Genomic DNA, 19,899 nt, shown 5'->3' with positions numbered 1-19,899 from the left:
AAAAATTATGCAGGCCCTCAATCTCCCACATATTGTGCACATTCATGCTTGACACTTTGACACAGTTACATACATCTCACTGACGGCCCCAGTGGCTCTGCATGGAAGAAAGTTCACAGTAAAAGTCATCAAGATCTGAAATTAGACGGAAAATCAAAATCTCATTCCAAACTATAGCGTTTGCAAATATGGCTAGCCTGTAATAACGTTAAGAATAATCACAACAACAATTTTGCATGAATAATGATCTAGTAGATTAGCAGTAATATTGCACAAAAAATATGTCAAACATTTTATAATAGCCCAAGGTTAATTGCGTTTGATCGTTAACAAAATAAATAATTTCTAGCACATTATAATATCAAAATAGTTTTATTGTGAAAGTTCATTGTTGTTGTTATTATCACTATGTTATTACTCTCCTTCTTTTTGTTCTCAATGAGACGGAGTCGACTAAATAACAGTGAACTTGAAGGGAGAGATCTAGCATTTCGCCTGTATTTCTGTCTGTATTGGTATCTACATCCTGTTGAGACACTCAAACACAGACTTACTTTCTACCCCCCCCCCACACACACACACCCTCTCCCTACACAGGTGTCGTCTTCCTATTGAGGGTGTTAGAGTTGCTCTCTCTGTCTCCCTTCAGCCTGTCCAGTGTCCCCATCCCTCGCTCTCTGTCTACTGTTGATGAGGTGAAGGGTGGGGGGCCGGAGCCCACCGAGTTGGACATCGGCGCATTGGAGTTGGTAGAATTGGAAGGGTTATGGGACTTCAGCGAGGGAAGTGTACCACTCATCATCACCCCTCCTCCACCCCCTCCATCCTTTGGGAAGCAGTTGTGAAGCTGGTAGAGCGTGGCCCTGTCCACCGTTCCATACATGGGCGGCAAACCCCCCAGTTTGGGGTCTCGGGACAATGTGTAGAGAGAGATGTCGCCAGCCAGCGCCGTGTGGGACCGGGAGTGGGGGTTTGGTAAAGTGGATACTGAGATAGGGCCCTGGGAAAGCAGTGCAGAGGGGGGTAGGCCAAAGTTCTTACCCCCGCCTCCCCCTACAGGTGAGGGGTCTCGGGAGCGGGAGGGGTCGGTGGAGCGCGATGAAGAGCGAGAGCGGCGGCGGAAGCGGTAGCTGGGCAGACGGAGCATGGCGTGAGTGGTGCTCTTGAAAATGTCGGTACGCGAGCGGCAGCGCAGCTCCTTGTTCTTCTCGATGTAGATGTTGACAGCCAGCACCCCCACCATCTCAGCCATGATGAAGGACAGACCTCCAAAGTAAAAAGACCAACCATAGGAGTACTGCCACTTCTTATCCTCGTCCTTCTTAGGAGAAATGTCCCCCAGCGCAGCCGAGATGTACACGATCACGCCGATTATGTTACTCAGACCTGAGAGGGCAAAGAAATACGCTATTTACAAACGGGGTAAACAAACTCAGACAGGCCAAATTAAAGTGCTAATAAACACACTTGTTTGACATGATGATGTATGACATTCACAGTAATGACAGGGACAGGACGAGGGATGAGTGCAAAAAATGTCACAAATGCAACTGGACATCCTCAAACAAGGAGTGAAGTAAAACATTCACACATGCAATAATATCATTTTACCTGCAGCAACAAAAAGAATTCCTGCCCCCAGGATGATGTTCCTTTTGCTCTTATAGAAACGACTAGCAGCGATACAAACCCCTCCCATCAGGAGTAGGATGGCACTGAGGATTGGGAAGATGTTGGAAGCCCTGACTACCCCTAAACAGAGAAGACAAAAATAGAAAGAAAAGATTGTTGACAGGTGGGAAACAATTTAACTAGCAAACCAGTGAGTGTATTCTGTTTTCTGAAACTCATTAGAAAGACATTGATGACTGTATTTCATATCAGCAACTGAAGTGAAAACTGCCGCTGCTGTGCACAGCATGAAATCAAATTGCAGTTTTTCTAAGAGACCAGCTGATCAATGAGTTCGCTCTAAACCAGCCAGGATTTCATTTAAAAAAAACCTGGCAATGTAATCCAAATACACAAAACTGAAACTAAAGGCCCATTGGAACTCTTCTACCTGCCGTATGTAAATGATTACATCCATATTTATCAAAATTTATAAGCAAAATTTGCATCTACATGCCCGCATAGGTCCTTTACATCAACTAAAGCACGACTCATTACGTTATTAAAATTGCGGCAACACATGTCCTGACTGCTGGAAGAAGTGTTGATATCATACATTAATAATGAACCCATATTAATACTGAACTCATTTAACCTGATGAGTACAAAAACAAAGAATTATCTTTTCACACGATGTAGTTTCTGAGAAAAATGATGTCCAATGATGTCAATAGAACACAATAAATTCACAATTGAATAACAATGTACAAAAATACTCATTGTGTGCCAGAACACAGAAGCATTTTTCTTGAGTACGAAAACAAAATGAGTAATCATGTTTAGCAGCATGGTGAATCTTTACTGCCACTATTTTTTCTAATATGACTTCCGTAACAAACATCAAACAATTTTATAAATATCTGAACAATATGTTAGTATGTGGACTACAAGCCCTTACAGAGGAAAATAATATATTGTGGTCTAGATGACTCAAAATATGAAATCCACATATATGGACACCAAGTCCTAGGAGGATACAGTATGCACCCATCAGCTTACTCATCAGTAAAATAGCAGCTCCCAACCATTGAAAAATAATACTGGCATCAAGGCCCAACAGATCACCTGTTTTTCCAGATATGCAACAAATTTGTGGGGGGGTTTATCCCAGCTCAAGTCCCATCATCCTACCAAGCTGCCAGCTAATCGTTTCTGTAATTGTTACGCAACCCTGCTAGCAAACCAACAAACCAAAAGACAAATGGTCACAGATGACAACATACGTCTCCGTGGTGGAGGAAAAAAAATGCTATGCTAATTATAGCACGCAGAATAATGGTCACAAAGAAAATAAAGAAGTGGACAGCTGTGCCATTTCAAATATAATAATACTCAGTGGAGACGTTTATATCTGAGATCTAGAAAAACCATTGAATAAAACTCATCTCAAGTGGCCCTCGGTACCATTCACACACACACACGCACGCACACACACATTAAAGCTCCTCTTGAAAATTAGGCCACGGGAGAGAAAATGCCACCTAAATGCCAGCAAAAGGCCTCATTGTAAACAGAACATAGCTTTTTTTCATGTATGTGCAGGCGCTCTTGTATCTTATCACAGAGCAGAGAGATACTGTATCACTGCAGGGCACTGAGTATGAACCAGGGCACCTCATCTCCGCTGGTTTTCAGCAAACATTGTCACATGTTTATTTGTCACAGAGAGGATCTTCTGCAGGATGAGGAGGTTTAGAAAGTAATGCAGTTTGCATCTTTTTAATGCTGGTTTTGACTTACGTAGAACATACTCTGCCCCATCATGGTCAAAGTCTGCATCTTCTGGGAAGTGGTTGATCTGAGAACACACTCCTCTCTTCACTCCTAAGGTATGAGAGAAGAAATAGGAGGTGACATGAATTCTAAGTGTTATGAAATAAGAACAGAAAATAACTTCCTTGTTGAAAAAAATGAATTGACACCTAAGCAGTCTGAAATTTGTTAGAAGTCGAGCCTAAATACTGGGTGATAAACCTCAAGTTAGTAACATGACATACTTGTGTTACACACACACATGTGTAAATACATACAAGTATACAGACACAGACAGACGGATGGAAGGACGCACGCATGATGATGACATCACACCACTGTTGCTGATGGGTGGATTGTAAGAAAGACGGATGGTGGTGATGGAATGAAGAGAGATGGAGGGAGGGACGGACAGATGTGGGATGAGCTGGTCTCGTTCTCATAACTATTCTATTTCCACAGGTTGGTCTGCAAAGAAACAGATGGAGGTACAAAGGGACGGGTTGTATGGATCAGTGTTATTATCTCCAGACACACAATCAAAAGGCTTCAGACTCGTGTGGTTTAATATATTCAAAGAAATTAGATACTGATGTGTTGCAAATGTACGTATGTTATAGTTTAAATTTCATTTTTATGTTGTGACACAGCTGTGCTGAAAGTTTGTTTAGGTTTGATCAGAAACAGATTTGCCTGCATTCCACGTTTGATACTGGGAGGAAGCCAGAAGAAATCCAAGGAACAGACTCAGGCATCCAGCTCAAGTACGTGTAAAATCTAATCACTATATGATATGAATTGTAGAAATATTGATCTGATCTTTAAACACACAGTGCAGAAACATAATATTATGGAGGCTGGGTTGACATTTCCACCACTTTCCACTAAGAGCTTTCCATATCTCCTCTGACTCCAGAACAAAGAGCTACATCATCTCTACCAGTTCCTCACTACATAACATAAGATTACACAGTGCAGCATCAGCACCACTGCAGTTTAAACTGATTTGCAAAAACCTGTTTTTATACATTCATTCTATCAACTCACTGGACACATTCCTATTGTAAGGCTTGGAGAACTGACAGCTGACAAATCTATGAGATCAGGCTTGACAACAAAGATTGAGATCTAACGTACTGTAAGAATAAAAAAAATCTCACAAAGTAGTCATGGCTAGAGACGAGGACAGGACAGGAGGCATCTATATCTACAGCATAATGTGACACCCACCCACGGGCATAAATCTTTTAGAGATAGCATGTCCTGCATTTCCAGTCGAGCTCCACCTCACTGCATTGCCGCATAACTATTGAGCATATTTTCCTGGTGAAATACTCCAAAGAAATCAAGGATACTTGACCTCTAAGTCATGCCAAGGCACTGTCAGCTTTACTGCATCCCAATATGAGAGAGGAAGACTGAAGGAGAGGAAGTACAAGGACGGGGAGATGAGGATGAGGAGAACCCATTGAAAGATTAAGTATAATATTTGGGAGAGTAACAGAAGGACAGTGAGAAGAGAAACTAAAAGAGTATGGCAATGGAGGAAGTGGGTGGGGGTGAACTGCGGCAGTGCTGCAAGGGCAAGAGCTTATCTCTAATTGGCTGCTTTGCAATCAGGAAGCTTAGAGATGAAGACAAATTAGCTTTGTACAAAGTCCAAGCTCAGGACGGGCTGGGGATGCTTTACAAGAGGAGCCAAGAGGTTTCCTGGAGACACAAGTGAGCGAGGAACTTACTCACACCACCTCATCGCCTGTCACTTCTACAATGTTAATGTCACTCCGGTCTTTACTGTCAGCTTAATGTTTAATGAATGATCATCTCGTGCTGCAGCGACAACCTGAAGGCTGCCAATTTCGGCAGCTTGATCCGATTGGAGCGACAAATCGATATGCTTCAGGGTAAACTTGGACCTTTTGTTCTAGGCTTCGGGTTAAATTTGCAGCCTGAATGAAATATTTTATTATTTAATTCTTCATTTTGAGTTACGGTTCAGTATCACATTAGTGCAATTATCCTAAATTGTTTTGTTGTTGCTACACACGGATCAGCAGCTACGAATGGAAAGTGTTGATGCAAATGATCGCTGATATCAGGGCTGCAGCTCTGTGAACAAAGAACATAAACACTAATAACGAAAAATATATTTCCACTTCAAATATTTGGCACAACCAAGATAACTAAGGCTTTCTTTCCATGGCAAGGAGTTCATTTCAGCGGCAGTTCATATCTTTATTTCTCTGGTACCTCTGGGGTTCAGCTGCAACCACTCATTTGGGTCATTGTTCAGCATTAAAATCAAAGGATTGCAACAATCCTAAAACAGAAATCTACGTTAAATCGCAATTTTCCTGCAAGATTCCTACATTTGTGTTAAATTTATCAATGCACTGCTCCTTCAGGAGACTAGTGCCAGGTCTCGAGTCGATTCAGTTTGATGGTAGAGGTGATCATAGGCGCAGATTACGTAACAATATCACCCCATTATCACTTAGCAAAACACATTTTCTCCCGCATGCATCTCCATGTGTCTTAATCCATTCCATAAACCCAAAATGTCTCCCAGAATATCTCCTTTACCTTCGAGGCAGCATATTCTCCACAGTCCAGAGTGGGTGAGTGCCCCAGGATCTTTCTTGTCCTTGTTATGGGGGTCATCCTGGGTGACGTTGGCTGTGCTATTGCAGATGAGGGCACGGGAGTACAGCCAGTAGTCCGTCCCTATTGCAACCGTCATCAGGCCAAAGGCAGCGAATGCCCCCACGGTGGTGAGAAGGATTTGGATCCCCTTCTCACACACCATGCCTTCATAGAGCAAAGACAGGAGGGAGAAAGGAGGGAGAAGTACAATAAAGTGATCATTAGTGGTGCATAAAAAACCAAACATGTATTGTGGAGATGGAGAATAACCAAGCCGATGCAGTTAATTAGAAAAGACAGCAAACATTCAGGTGAATGATGAGGGGTGGTGGGGAGGCAGAGAGGGAGGCAGGGAGAAAAATCAAGAGTGAAGATGAGGCGGATGTGGGAGGTGCACAAGTGGCTGTATGATGTGTCCTTGGAGGAGAGTTGGATGACTCTGCTGACTCCTCTTAACAAGACAGAATTGATGTGAAACACAATAGATCACACCCCCCCAATCTCTGTGTACTCTATATTCATGACCCTGACACTACTCTGTATCAGCAGGGCTGGAGATGAATGCATAAAAACCACACACACACACACGCACGCACGCACGCACACACACACACATACACACACACACACAGGAGATCTACCATGAGATCACCTTGTAGCAGTGACAGTCATTAGAGAGTGGGCTTTTATACAAACATCGAAACAATCATAAATAATCTGGTTCACTTAGATCTCCCCAAAGTTGTCCACACACGTGTGAGATATGTTCTCCCTTCATGCAGATGAAACTGATGCTGACCAAGACATTCTCATGAAGTTAAGACGTACCTGACGGCGAATTTCTATCCTTCGACTCAATTTTGAAATCTTTCTTTTCCTCGTCAGTGAAGAACGTGCTGTCCCCTCAATCCGGACAGCATCCATCGACTGTTTTCACCTGCTCCCCTCTGTCTTTCTTGCACTTGTTTTCTCTCTTTTCTCTTGTTCTCTGTGTGTCTCTTTATCGCAGGAAAGCTGTAGGTGGTGGAGGCTAAGACTCGGACAGTTGTCCTTCTCTGTGTCACTTTTGTTAGCAGAAAACTTTCACCATGGTCCCTGCTGAGTTGTGATTGTATGTGGAAATAGAGGAAAAAAATTGTATTAATTTAAAGGTAAGTATTAATCCAAGATATAACAAAGAAAATGATGCATGATGACAAGAAAACATTTTAACATTCATGTTTTTTTATTTTCATTTTAGAGTTTAAACTGTATTTTCACTCCTTCAGGGACACAACAGATATTTTTGTTTTAAATATTGAGTACAGATTTTATTCATTGACTGTTTTTTGTTAAATATTTGCTCTTGCTTCTTTTGTCCTCTGCACACAGGACATCATTGTTAAAGAGAATTACTGCTTTCGCTTTGCCACCCTGTATAAATAATGGTTGAAAGAATGAGAATGAATTTTCCCCATTAATCAACATATTGTTTATTCTGTGAGATTTCCTATGTCCTTTCTGATGTCGAGATGATGTCTTATCTTTGTTTATGCAAGCATTTATATCCGGGGTTATAGACCCATTAGCAAAAGAAAAATTGTTCAGGAGAAAGTTTGATATACACTGACTTGCACTGAACACATAGTTAACTGTAAAGAATATAAAGAATATGCTTTTATCATGTCACTGATTATGGTGTTACAATACATATATATACTGTGTATGTATATATATATATATATATATATATATATATATATATATATATATATATATATACAATATCATGTTTTGAGAAACACATTTAAAATTAAAAAAAATCTTTAAAGGTTGAAACGTTGCTCTCAATATTCAGGACTAGTGAGGAGGATTCACAGGATAATGTTTATCTGTAGTAAATTCATTCTAATTTCTGATGGTGCATTACTAGAATATCAAAACCACTTCAAGTAATAATATTCTAATATGCTTTTTCATTTGGTATTTATCTAATATTTAAGAAATTTAATATTAAAATTTCAATAATTATCATTCAACTACATATCTCAGGCCCACATCCAGGAGCACAAACCCCCAAGCTGTTCAGTTTCATGAGATAAAAATAAATCAGAATATCGCCAACGGACTAGATGCAACTATGTTTACTTTTGATTTGGCTTTTTTTTAAAAAGATTTTGAATTTACCACATTTAAAAAGGACTTTTCATAAAGTGCTCTGATCAGATAAAAATCAAAATTTGATTTGATCAAACACCAGCGAAACAAAGTACATTCTATTGGCTTGTGCAACGTGATTTATACTAGTTGTGCAACTGCTTTCATGGTGGCATGCTGTAAGTGGTGACTTAATAAAATCTGAGTGTTAGCATGAGCATGTTAGCATGCTGATATTAGCATTTAATACAAAAGATCCTCTGCACTTAACAGCAGTCGGCCTCACAGCGCTGGTAGCATGACCATAGAGCTCAGCTAAAGTGGCTTAAATGATTAGCCCTTCACGAGAATAGTAATTTTTTATTGAACATTAAATTAAACATCACATAATCCTTACTTTAGATTATTTATTGATTGGTATTCCTGTTAAAAGAGATGAGAATATTCATACAAGTCAGTGTTTGAGGCTAAAGACTGACTGATTCCATAGCTGGTTGTACTGCATCTAGCCTGAATAAGAGGAGCAAGTGGGGTGGAGGAAGAGAGGACCAACCCGACATTGTTACCATAGCAACATTGAATTCCAAAGTCTGGATCAGCATAGAGCAAGGATGGGGGGGAGGCAGAAGATAAGGGAGAAAGAGGCAGAGAGAGCAAAGCAGAGAGAAGACAGAGATGGGAAAGAAAGAGGCAGAAATGAGGGAAAATATTTTAAATCCCTCACATGAGCGTTGACTCTGAACCCAGAGAAAAATAAAAGACAGTCCACGGTGCCAATATCCTATCAATAGATTTGTGTGTGACCACAGCGGTGATCCCAGACACACAAATGTGCATGCACAGACAAACACATACAGTATGAGAAGAAGGCAACAAGCATCTGACGCTATGGGAGGAGAGAGAGGGGTAATCTCTTCGTTAGGGCTTTCTCTGTGTGACTTGAAGAAAAATATGAGGATGTTCAGTCATTATTCATCAAACATTATTTAGCAAACATAATGCAGTGCAGTGAAGTCTGTTAATATTTCATGATGCAATATGGCACCGTGATCAAAATAGGTTACATCCTGTTTGCATTTTGAGACCCAAAACTGAGCTGTCTCACAGACAGAAGGAGCGATGGAAGAAGAGTGTGTGTGTGTCTGTGTGTGTGTGTGTGTGTGTGTGTGTGTGTGTGTGTGTGTGTGTGTGTGTGTGTGTGTGTGTGTGTGTGTGTGTGTGTGTGTGTATGTGTAAGTATGTGCGTATGTGTGCATTTCCTCTCCAGTGAATCTGAGGATGGGTCTAGTCCAATCTTATGAATCCCAGCAATGTTCCCCTCAGCTCCCCCCAGTCAGACAGTCAGCCTTGCATTTCTGCATTCAGGCCCTTTATTATATAAACTGTCAAATGACACCACCGCTGTGAGGTTATTTTATACGTTGTGTGTTCATATGTGGAAGCGCGGACATCAATGTGATTTTGCATGTCTGCGTTTCTGTGTGTGTTTAGTATGACCTTCCAACCCTATCAACATCCTGCTTCTCCCTGAGGAGAGCACATGTCCCAGAGGCATTCCACTGTCTCCAAGGCCTGAAAGCTTTGTGCTATGAAGCTGTGTGTGTGTATGCAATGTAATATTTAATGAATGACCTTAACAATAACCCCCAAGTTATTTCCCTCAGCAAAAACTCCCCTGTGCAGAGAATCATAATTGTCATTTAATTATCAGTAATTTCTATTCTCCACCAATAATTAAGAGAGAAGGGAATGAGAGCAAGCGTGAAGGAAACTGTGAGTTAATCTAAATGGGTTAGACTGGGTTAGACTGCACAGAAACCGAGTTGGAGAATCAGGGTTTTGCTATTTTTCGTTCTTTCTTTCTTTCTGCAAAAGCCGCAAGGATGGTAGAGTCTCAGCTAGAGAAGGAGGAAGCAGATGATATTGTGATAGATGAGGAATTATTAAAGACGGTTCCCAAAAGAAAACACACTAACACAAGAACGATATAGTGAAGGAAATTGCTAAAGAAACACCTGAGACACCTACTGATACAAGTAGCTCTGAGACCGAAAATGACAACAGTTTGAAAAGAAGCCATAGCAGAAAAATATGGTTCGCAAAAGATAAAAAAATTCCTGCAAGACACAAAAGATTCAAGGGCAAAAGTAGAAAAACATTTTTTCCTGACCTAAACATGTTTCTGGATAGCGTCTTTTTTAATTTAAAAAAAATCCAGAAGTGACCAATCAGTTTTTACGGACCAAGAGGTTTTTAGATTGAAGAAACTAATGACAAAAGTAAAATGGATGACTGTGCAGAACGATTAGTGGTTTATTGAATTTTAAATTTTTTAAAACCTGTGTTTTTTTTTTAGTTTGATAAATGTAAAAAGGTTAGATGTGTTCTTTTTTCAGGAAACACACAGTACTGTTGAAAGTCCTACCATTGTTTGTTTTTGAGAAGTGAATTCCTTTTTGCGTGATCTCTTTTGGATTTGGTGTTAACGTGATTATCTTATAATTTGGCTTTTATGAATAAATGTGATTTTAATGGTCAAAAAAAAATTTTTCTTTCTTTTTTGTTGCAGGGTTTTCTTACATTTTTCGGCCTTCCCTCTTCCCTCAATAATTTAATGCTTACAAAAAGCAAACATTAATGTTGAACTTTTGTTGTATGCGATTGTCTAGACAACAGTATCGTGTATTAATGTGAACATTTGTGAGAAACAATAAGAAATGCTTTAACATGTTGTGGTTTAAATTTGGGGCACACAAAAACAGTCAGGCAGCAGTTTTAAATGAAAAGTAATGCTATAATCCTATCGCACTAACATAGGTGCTGGGTTTTGACAAGGAAAATGAAAGCATGTAATAAAAACATAGTACTTTATTATGTTTATTTATAAGACCACATAAAAAATGGCTAACACATAGAACATATGCAGCAGTGGTGCCTTTTGGGTATTCTGTAGTTTTTATCCTTTCATATTTGTCATTTTTGGGAATTTGTTTTTAGTTTTACTGTTTTAAGGATTGTGAGTTTGTCCAGAGTTTAGCATTACAACTGCTGAACTTATTTTCAAAAATTGTGCAGATGCAACTTTTGCCGTCTAGGAATTGTCACAATATATTATTTTATGCATTTCCATGACAACAATTTAGCATATTTTAAGAGTAAAGTCCTGGTTTTGTTTTTATGACACATCTTCACAGTTTGTAAATGTATTTTCATGAGTTTACATTAATGAACTTCAATATTGATTTTTGACTGAAAAAGATTTTATACATGCCTCTGTGACGTCCGACTGTTTTACACAGCCTGTTGAAGGCAGGAAAGTTGTGCCTGTAATTTACCTCACAGCTCTGTATAACTGGTCAAGAACACCTTGTGTAAAATTCAAACATGCCCAATGAGTTGTGGCTCCAATAATGCAGCCATAAATCACAGAGGAGATTTGAATTTTGTAGCAGCTGCTCCATTAGCTATTCATTGCATAAATCAACTACCAAACTGCTTGTTGAATAAATGATGACATCTGTAATATTTTCTTTCCCACACACATGAAAGGTAACAGACATGCATGGACATGTGGGAATAATCTAAATGCAGATACACAACACCAGTTTAACCGCAAGTCACATTAAATCGACTGTGCATGTCCAGAAGAGGAAATTCAGCAGGTGAAAATGACATAAGCTATTACTGATTGCTTGACCAGAGGGACACACACACACACACACACACACACACACACACACACACACACACACACACACACACACACACACACACACACACACACACACACACGGCACATAAGAGCTGCTTATGATGACAGCTCTAAAAATACAAGCAACATGCAGTTTTCTATTCTGAGTACTGGAAGACAGCAGTCAACATTAAAAGAACATGCTTAAAGATTCAGGGCAGTGACTCATGGATTCTGGGATGATTTCTCTACTTAATCAGGAGGAGCTACACACCTGAGCTCATTGCTGAGCTCCCACAGCTGGCACAGGCAAATATTTGCATGCATTATAAACACACACACACACACACACACACACACACACACACACACACACACACACACACACACACACACACACACACACACACACACACACACACACACACACACACACACACACACGCGTGCGCAGGTGCATAGAAAAAACATGTACAAACAAACAAAAACCTTGGCATACAAGCACATATGTAGCCTTAAACCCCTGTGACTGTCAAAATGATGACAATAAAAAGAAAAATATCAGAAAATAGGTCATCTTTAAAAGGCCCTTCAAAGAGCTGAATTTCAGTGAAACCCATGTGAAGAGTTGGGAAAGATCAGACCGTATGTGACCAAGCCTGTTTGAGCAGCACAGCCCAAGGAGGCAGTGGCAGTAACACCTCCATCTAAGAGGCTCCTAAAATAAATTGTCTCAAGATGACCTGATGCTCATGAACCCATGAACATATGTCTGAGCACATGCACATGTTCATGTGCTCTCCAGAAGTGGATTCAACTCCAGATCGCCCTTTGAAAGTATGTTTCCATACAGGACGAAGTGTGTGTTATTCTTCCAGAAAACAAGAAGAAATAAAGTGAGCATTGGTAGATCAGATGCTTCATGTGGTGCAGCTACAGATTGGAGTCCTCTTTCTTTTGAGTAATGGTTATTAATGTGGTCTGTCACTATGTAACAAATGATCCCAAACAAAGTCACATTACAGCCAGAGGCCCTCAAAGACATCAAATCACTGCCAACGCAGTTCTGTTTCCTCCACATGTTACTGCACCTAAGCAAAGATCACATCATAGTTTGACCTTCATAATATAACTGCTTGGCCAATGAAAACTTTCCTCCAGAATTTGGAATCACACCGGCATCATTATCAGATCTAGATCAGGAACCTGAATCAGTACCATTTCAGCAACAATTTGATCCTAGTCCCAAGTCTTTATTCCTATTGTCCTCCCCTGGTACAATGTGGGTAATGAAATTTTATAGAGAGCCTTAATGTCCTATATAGAATATTAAGTTTGGAAGTTACTGCTGAGGAACTATTTTACTAGACTTATGGTCCTTCATTCAAATTCTGGCTTGTGTGTATAATGTTGTTCAAAAGAACAAACTTTATCTCAAACCATCATGCACGTCATGTAAAGGTTTGTAATGCTTTTGATTTCTAGTATGTCTCAGTAACAAATTTTCTCTGAACTCTATAAATTTTAACAGTCTGGGTCAAATCTGAACTACTGCATAGATGCATATCGGTTTTAAGTGTGTGGCAGATCTTTTAAGAATGTTGCTATGTCATGTTTTTGCCCATATATTGAAGTTAGTAGCAATTAAATTACAAGCAAACCTCTAACAACTGACCACTCAGTGCTGCCACACCAGGGCCACTTTGTGGCTTTACCTATGGTTTTCGATCTCATTTGATGCTTTCTAATGATAAATAATATATATGACAAACAACCGAGAAAGCTCCTTTGAGGATAGGTGGGGAGTATGTTAAAAAAAAATCCACTGAAAGCAAATTAAACATTTGTTAATGAATGTGTTTGTGCTAACAAATCAGGTAACAAATAATTTATGTCACATTCATTTTGACATTACAGAGCCAATTTCTCTTTGATGAACCTCGTGTTGAATGAGCTGGTTTTTCTAACGCACAGCAGTGACTCAGACACATCTGCAGCTTTTTTATAATGAGTTTAGACAATTTGCACACAAGTTCCATGTTGTGTCTCCAGTCTGTTGAGCACATACTCCTGTCAGGCATGCATATCTGTGTCTGCATTGTGTTTATGTTACATGCCCCTGCACAGACGGGTTGTTTCAATGCATCACTCACATTATATGGTTCAATCACAAGCTGTTATAAAACTCTGCCCTCAGATGCACTAACCTGACTGGAGTACTAGAAAACACCAAACCTGGAGGTTAATTGATGCATGACTTAAAGCCACTGAATTAGAATTAGAAATTACACAGCGCTGGATAAAAGCCTCTGCTCACAGGATTTATAAGCAGGCTCGTGCATTGAATCAGCAAATACACAGAGTCAGAGTTTGACTTGCACTGCTTTTGTTAGATTTGAACTTTTGGTGTACAAAAGTTTGTATGGATGATATTGTTGCAATGAGGCTTCATTTGTGTAGCTGAACAAGTAGTATGAGGTGTTATATACCCTGAAATAATGTAAATGAATTCAGGTATCTGTCACTTCCCTTCTTGCAATGTTGGGTTCTCTCCAGAGGCCCCATTTGAAGAGGGGAGGGGACATTTTGAAATCGTATTGCGGACCATAAAGAAAAAAAAGCATTGATACAATAGCTGCATGACAGATATGATGATCTTTGCAGAATTTTCAGTCTCAGAGAAAAACAGAGGGAGTTAGAGAAGCACCCAACCAGCCATAGAATTAGACTCAAATAGAAAAAGAAAATAAAAAGAGAAGAAATCTTCAGAAGCCTCAGATCATCTTTCTGATTCCTCTGGACCGTTTCAGTATTTGATGATTATGATTTGGTCAGCACTACAAGACCACTACAGTCTGTGTGGGTTATGCACCAGTATTGACTGCAGTGAGTCACCTTCCAGCATAAACAGTGGATGATGGACTCCTTCTAGGGGTTTTGATGCTAATCCAAAATCTACGGAGATGATCATCAAGGCCACGCGGCGCTCACACAGGACAGACAGCGTTTAACCACACAGGAGGCGAAGGGGCTGGGTGGGTGGAACCGGCAGGCAGAGCGTATTACTACGACTCGCTGATGGAGAGGTGAGCAGTCTGACTTCACCCTCCACCGAAAGAAAACCAAATTAATTACCTCTGGCAGCAGGAGATGGGTGAGGTCATGTGATCGCCCATTTGATTTATTTGTTTGTTTGTCACCAAGATATCTGGAAATTCTTTAAACATTTCGTCCTGTGTAAAAGTGAATGCTATCTATCTATCTATCTATCTATCTATCTATCTATCTATCTATCTATCTATCTATCTATCTATCTATCTATCTATCTATCTATCTATCTATCTATCTATCTATCTATCTATCCATCCATCCCTCAACACAGGAATTACGTGCGAAGTCACGATGGTGTTCAACTCCTTCTGAAGTCCCTGCGTGTGACACCGCCGCCACGCCTGAGTGAACAAGTTGGATCTGCATTACAGCAGGTGCTGATGCAAACTTCAGCCGCCCCTCCTGAAGATATGCAGCACCTAAATCAAAAGCTCAGCTCTCAGGGAAAAGTTGTGCTGTAGTCACGCATGAGTCCACATTTGCCACTTTCACAAGACTATTATAAACTGTGATAGAACATTCAGAGCTGCACCTGTGATGGCCTGAAGTTCCAGGGGAAACAGGTATAATGCACCGCTTTTTTTTTTTTTGCTTTTGCTTTTTTTTAACAGTACATGGTGACTCCTGAATGCTGCAGTGCACTCTCCTATCCCCAATCCAAGAGTTTGCATCCCACCATTAGCCCTGATGTGATCCGATAATCAATAATTGATAGGGTGCCAGATGTTTAGTGCCCCTTTCCTCCAGATTCATCAGCTCATGTTAGTTAGAAGAGACAGTCTGCAGACTTAAAATAAATAAATAAATGTATTACCGGCTCCAATGTGAAGCTAAGATGTTGCACCTGGAGGAGTTCAGCTGCAGAAGGTTGTGCAGATCTCAGATCAGACACATCCAAGCAGAGAGCAGGGGAGCTGAGAGTGTGCAGAACTCCAGCATATGCGGACTGCAGTGCATTCATTAATAGAGTAACCTACACACATCACCCTGCCTGCATCAGCTCCACGGTGGAAAATGGACGCCTAGCATCATGCAGCCGGCACAGAGAACAACCAACGGGCTGAGACACAAAATCACGCGTTGGACACATTCCCAGGAATAGATGTGAACGTGAAAGAAGTCCAGCTGGCCATCTCAGAACATGCAGCAAATATTCTAGTCCCAGCACCTGCGGTGCAGATGCAGGGGCAGATTCAAACCAGCTATTATAAGGGTTTCATTTGCATAATAGACGTTGCAGTCGCTAATTATAGGCCTAGAGAAAGAAAAAAAAAACAAAAGGTGGAGAATTATCGTTCAGCGTTCATTCAGTGAGAATGAGAATTACTATCATTATTTCCTCCCCCCCCCACTACATTCCGTCTGCACTGCATGGAGTAGGCTAAGTTGAAGCAACGTGAAGCAAATGAATGTTTCGTTAAAGAATTACAGTAGATGAACAACGATGCGTTAAAACTGCAAAGTAAAAACAACAGTGTATTAATAGTCGTTACAAAGGCTTGGAGATGTCTTACCTGCAGGCTGTGATTTTTCAGCGATTCGCAGCGCGTCGCACTCCTGAAGAGAAGATGATGGGAGGGAAGAAGATAGGGGTCGGACGGTGGATGGGCTAAATAACTGGTCGATCGCAGCAAGGAAAAAAAAAATTTAAATAGTTGAATAAATGGGGGTGAAAGAGTTGATCAAAATAAGAAGCTAACGAGAGAATGGATTTTAATTCCGGTGAAGGAAAATTAAAAAAAAAAAAAAAAAAGCTAATCAGCCAGTGATTGAAAAGGGTTGAGGATGCATAGAAAGGGCTAATACAAAACACGTCACAGAGCACGGATTTGTCTACAGAGGATGCGGCCGCTGCTTGTGTGTACTCCGGGAGAATGCGTCTCCCCCTCCCCTCTGGCTCCAACGAGCGCTGGCCTGCCTGTCTGCTCCTCTCTCGGTTTCTCTCACACTGAGCCCGACGCAAGCAACTTGTCGCATCCCAACCAAAAAGCTCCTTATGATGGGGACGATGACGGACAGTGGCGCAGAAGACATGGGACGAAATCTACCGGAGAGTATGTCATAGTACCAGATCACCGGACGAGGGTTTAATAGCCTCCATAGTTTTACCCTCGTCTTTCTCAGATTGACAGAATTGTGCTTATTGGAGCGTGTGCCCCGCGCACAGTCCCGTGCCCGACATATATATGCCCCCCCATATATATATATATATATATATATATATATATATATATATATATATATATATATATATATATATATATATATATATATATATATAGTACCTAGCAGAGAGAGGGGAGGATCATTGAGTCAATATCTACAGATCAATATTTATACATCTTTAAAGGCAGGAAATCAACATGGCCTGTTTAATGACTAAAATATACTATTGTTGCATAATGGTTTAGTCCAAGGATTTCTGCCATGTGGAATTTCCGCCGATTATAATACAGCCTTAATTATGTCACACACAGATCTATAAAAAGGTTACACACAGCAGTTAGGATGCACAAAACTGAGCATACAATGACCTTCAATAGTTTTAAAATGGCTTTGCAGCACAGTTCACCCCCACCCCAACCCCGCCACACACACATGTACACACACACACATACACAGAAAGGGGTGAGGGAGAGCTGGAGAGAGCTAATACAGAGTGACAGGTCTTTCATGCAGTAATGGTGATGGTGAAAAGAGAGATCCACTCAACCCACACAGCCACACATGCACACACCAACACATGGGCATACACACGCACATATAGAGACTGTAGCACAAACCACTCACGCATACAGTACACACATCACCACCAAAAAAGTGGCCACACAACAATTTAATGTCAATAAGCTGTCAGGTTTCATTTAGTAAGAGAGATGCTTCACATACACACTTTTTCATATTGTCATTAAATGCTGTTCAGCTTTACTATTCAAGATTTTATTACATGTATGTTTGCTATATTAACATTATTATAATTTTTATTATATTGTTATTACATCATTATTATATTTTATATTATTATTATTATTGTTATTATTAATACTATTAATATTCAAACTAATATTTGTGCTAGCATTAGTGTTATTGGTAGTAGTATTAATAGCAGTAGTAGTAGTGGTAATAGTAGTAGTAGTAGTAGCAGCAGTAATAGCAGTAGTAGTATTAGTCGTAGTATCAGTACTAGTAGTCATAGTATTAGTGGTGGTGGTGGTTGTAGTAGTAGTAGTAGCAGAAATAATAGTAGTAGTAGCAGTATCAGCAATAGTAGTAGTAGAAGTAGTAGTAGTAGTAGCAGTAGTAAAAGTAGCAGTATTGACAATAGAGTGATAGTAACAGTAGTGGTATTATTATTAGTATAATAATAGTAATAATCATTATTATTATTATTATCATTAGTATTACTATTATTATGGTTTTGCTGTGAATACACCCTCACTTCAACTACTCGTCTCTCTCCTGTTGACCTTGACTAAAAGCAGGTAGTTGTTCTGTTAAGTCCCAGAAGACATTCACCATAGACGGGTTTTACTTTCCCTGCGCTGTTACAACTCAATCTGATGTCCCAAATGATATTTTTGGTTTACAAAAGGGCTGGTTATGTTTAACAATGTATAACCTTTGCAAATTCAGGCGTAGTCATGCACAAATATATACACATAACACCCTGATCAATCCTTGCCTTCAGGCTGTGGTGGTTTTGTGACTGGTGAGGGTGTTGGTCAACACCCAGCGGCTCGCTGCAGTGCAGGCTGCAGTCACTCACCATCACAGAGACCAGCCAGAAAAATGCTGATTTTCAGATTACTGTATTACAAATATATGTCAGACTCTAATCGCAGATGTTCAAAGCAAATGATTGGATTCATTTACACACACACACACACACACACACACACACACACACACACACACACACACACACACACACACACACACACACACACACACACACACACACACACACACACACACACAAAGTATACATACGTATACATATGATTCAGAAGTAGACGACAAGAGAAGGTAAACAGGACAACCTCCATGTTGAAAGTTTTATTAATTTTTACAGGAAAGTGACAGATGTCAGTACTTTAACAACAGTTGTCTTATAAAAATGCTATTGAACTTACGCACCAGTTCCATTGAAGCGTTGAAAAGCATTAGTTTTACCCATTTTATGTTGACAAAGACGGTCATGTGCAGGACTCTTAATGCGGAAATAAAGCACAGCTACGAGATTTTCATGTAACCGCATCAAGGCAAAGAAAGAGGGTGAGGATAGAGATAGAAACCCGAAGAGATGCCAAAGAGAACCGCTACAGTTTAAAGGGCACCAAATGTGTTTAAACTGTTCTATAAGTGAACAATGAACCTTGATTTTGGCTGCCATGGATGGGAAGAATTAGAAAGGGAAATATCTTGATCTTCAACAACTACTGTTGAGGTGACCTTGAGAAAGGCACTTAACCCCCAAACTATAACAGCTGACCCACAATAAGGAGGATGCAGTTATACTGGGCTTCACCTCAATAGGAATTTGTACAACTACGTGAAGAAAAAAGGAGTGTGGTTTTCAGAACAATACCCACAGGCTTGGTCAATGCGTAGAGCCGTGATGATATCTAGATGATCTCACATTTTATTCTGCCCATGCCACAAATTTCCTTAACTAGCGGTGTGCTTCCATCATTCCAGGATCACAGTGATGATGACAACCAGAGATGACACAATGACACAACGCTTTACTGTCACCACACACAAAACCATATGGAAAATGTGCGTCACTTAAAAACAAAAAGATAATTCCAGCTATTTTTGGAGGGAAAACCATAATCAAGATTGCTATGGTATGTTTTTGTAATATTGTCCAGTGTTTCTAGAGCATCAGAAAA

General features: G+C 40.1%; 1 protein-coding gene across 1 annotated transcript; it reads right to left on the bottom strand.

Moving 5' to 3' along the window:
- Nucleotides 1-589: 589 nt before the first annotated feature.
- cacng8b (calcium channel, voltage-dependent, gamma subunit 8b) lies at nt 590-16,957 on the bottom strand. The gene is made up of 6 exons (XM_068323616.1): nt 16,519-16,957; nt 6,895-7,164; nt 6,007-6,231; nt 3,412-3,495; nt 1,612-1,752; nt 590-1,386 (listed from the first exon to the last, which is right to left on the bottom strand). Exons 3-6 carry the CDS (start codon nt 6,227-6,229, stop codon nt 590-592), a joined length of 1,245 nt encoding a protein of 414 aa, XP_068179717.1. The 5' UTR covers nt 6,230-6,231; nt 6,895-7,164; nt 16,519-16,957.
- Between the last annotated feature and the right edge of the window lie 2,942 nt (nt 16,958-19,899).

This window comes from Antennarius striatus, chromosome 9 (assembly GCF_040054535.1).
Source record: "Antennarius striatus isolate MH-2024 chromosome 9, ASM4005453v1, whole genome shotgun sequence".
Lineage (NCBI taxonomy): Eukaryota > Metazoa > Chordata > Actinopteri > Lophiiformes > Antennariidae > Antennarius > Antennarius striatus.
The sequence above is the reverse complement of the archived record's forward strand: the minus strand, read 5'-3'. Positions and strand labels throughout refer to the sequence as shown.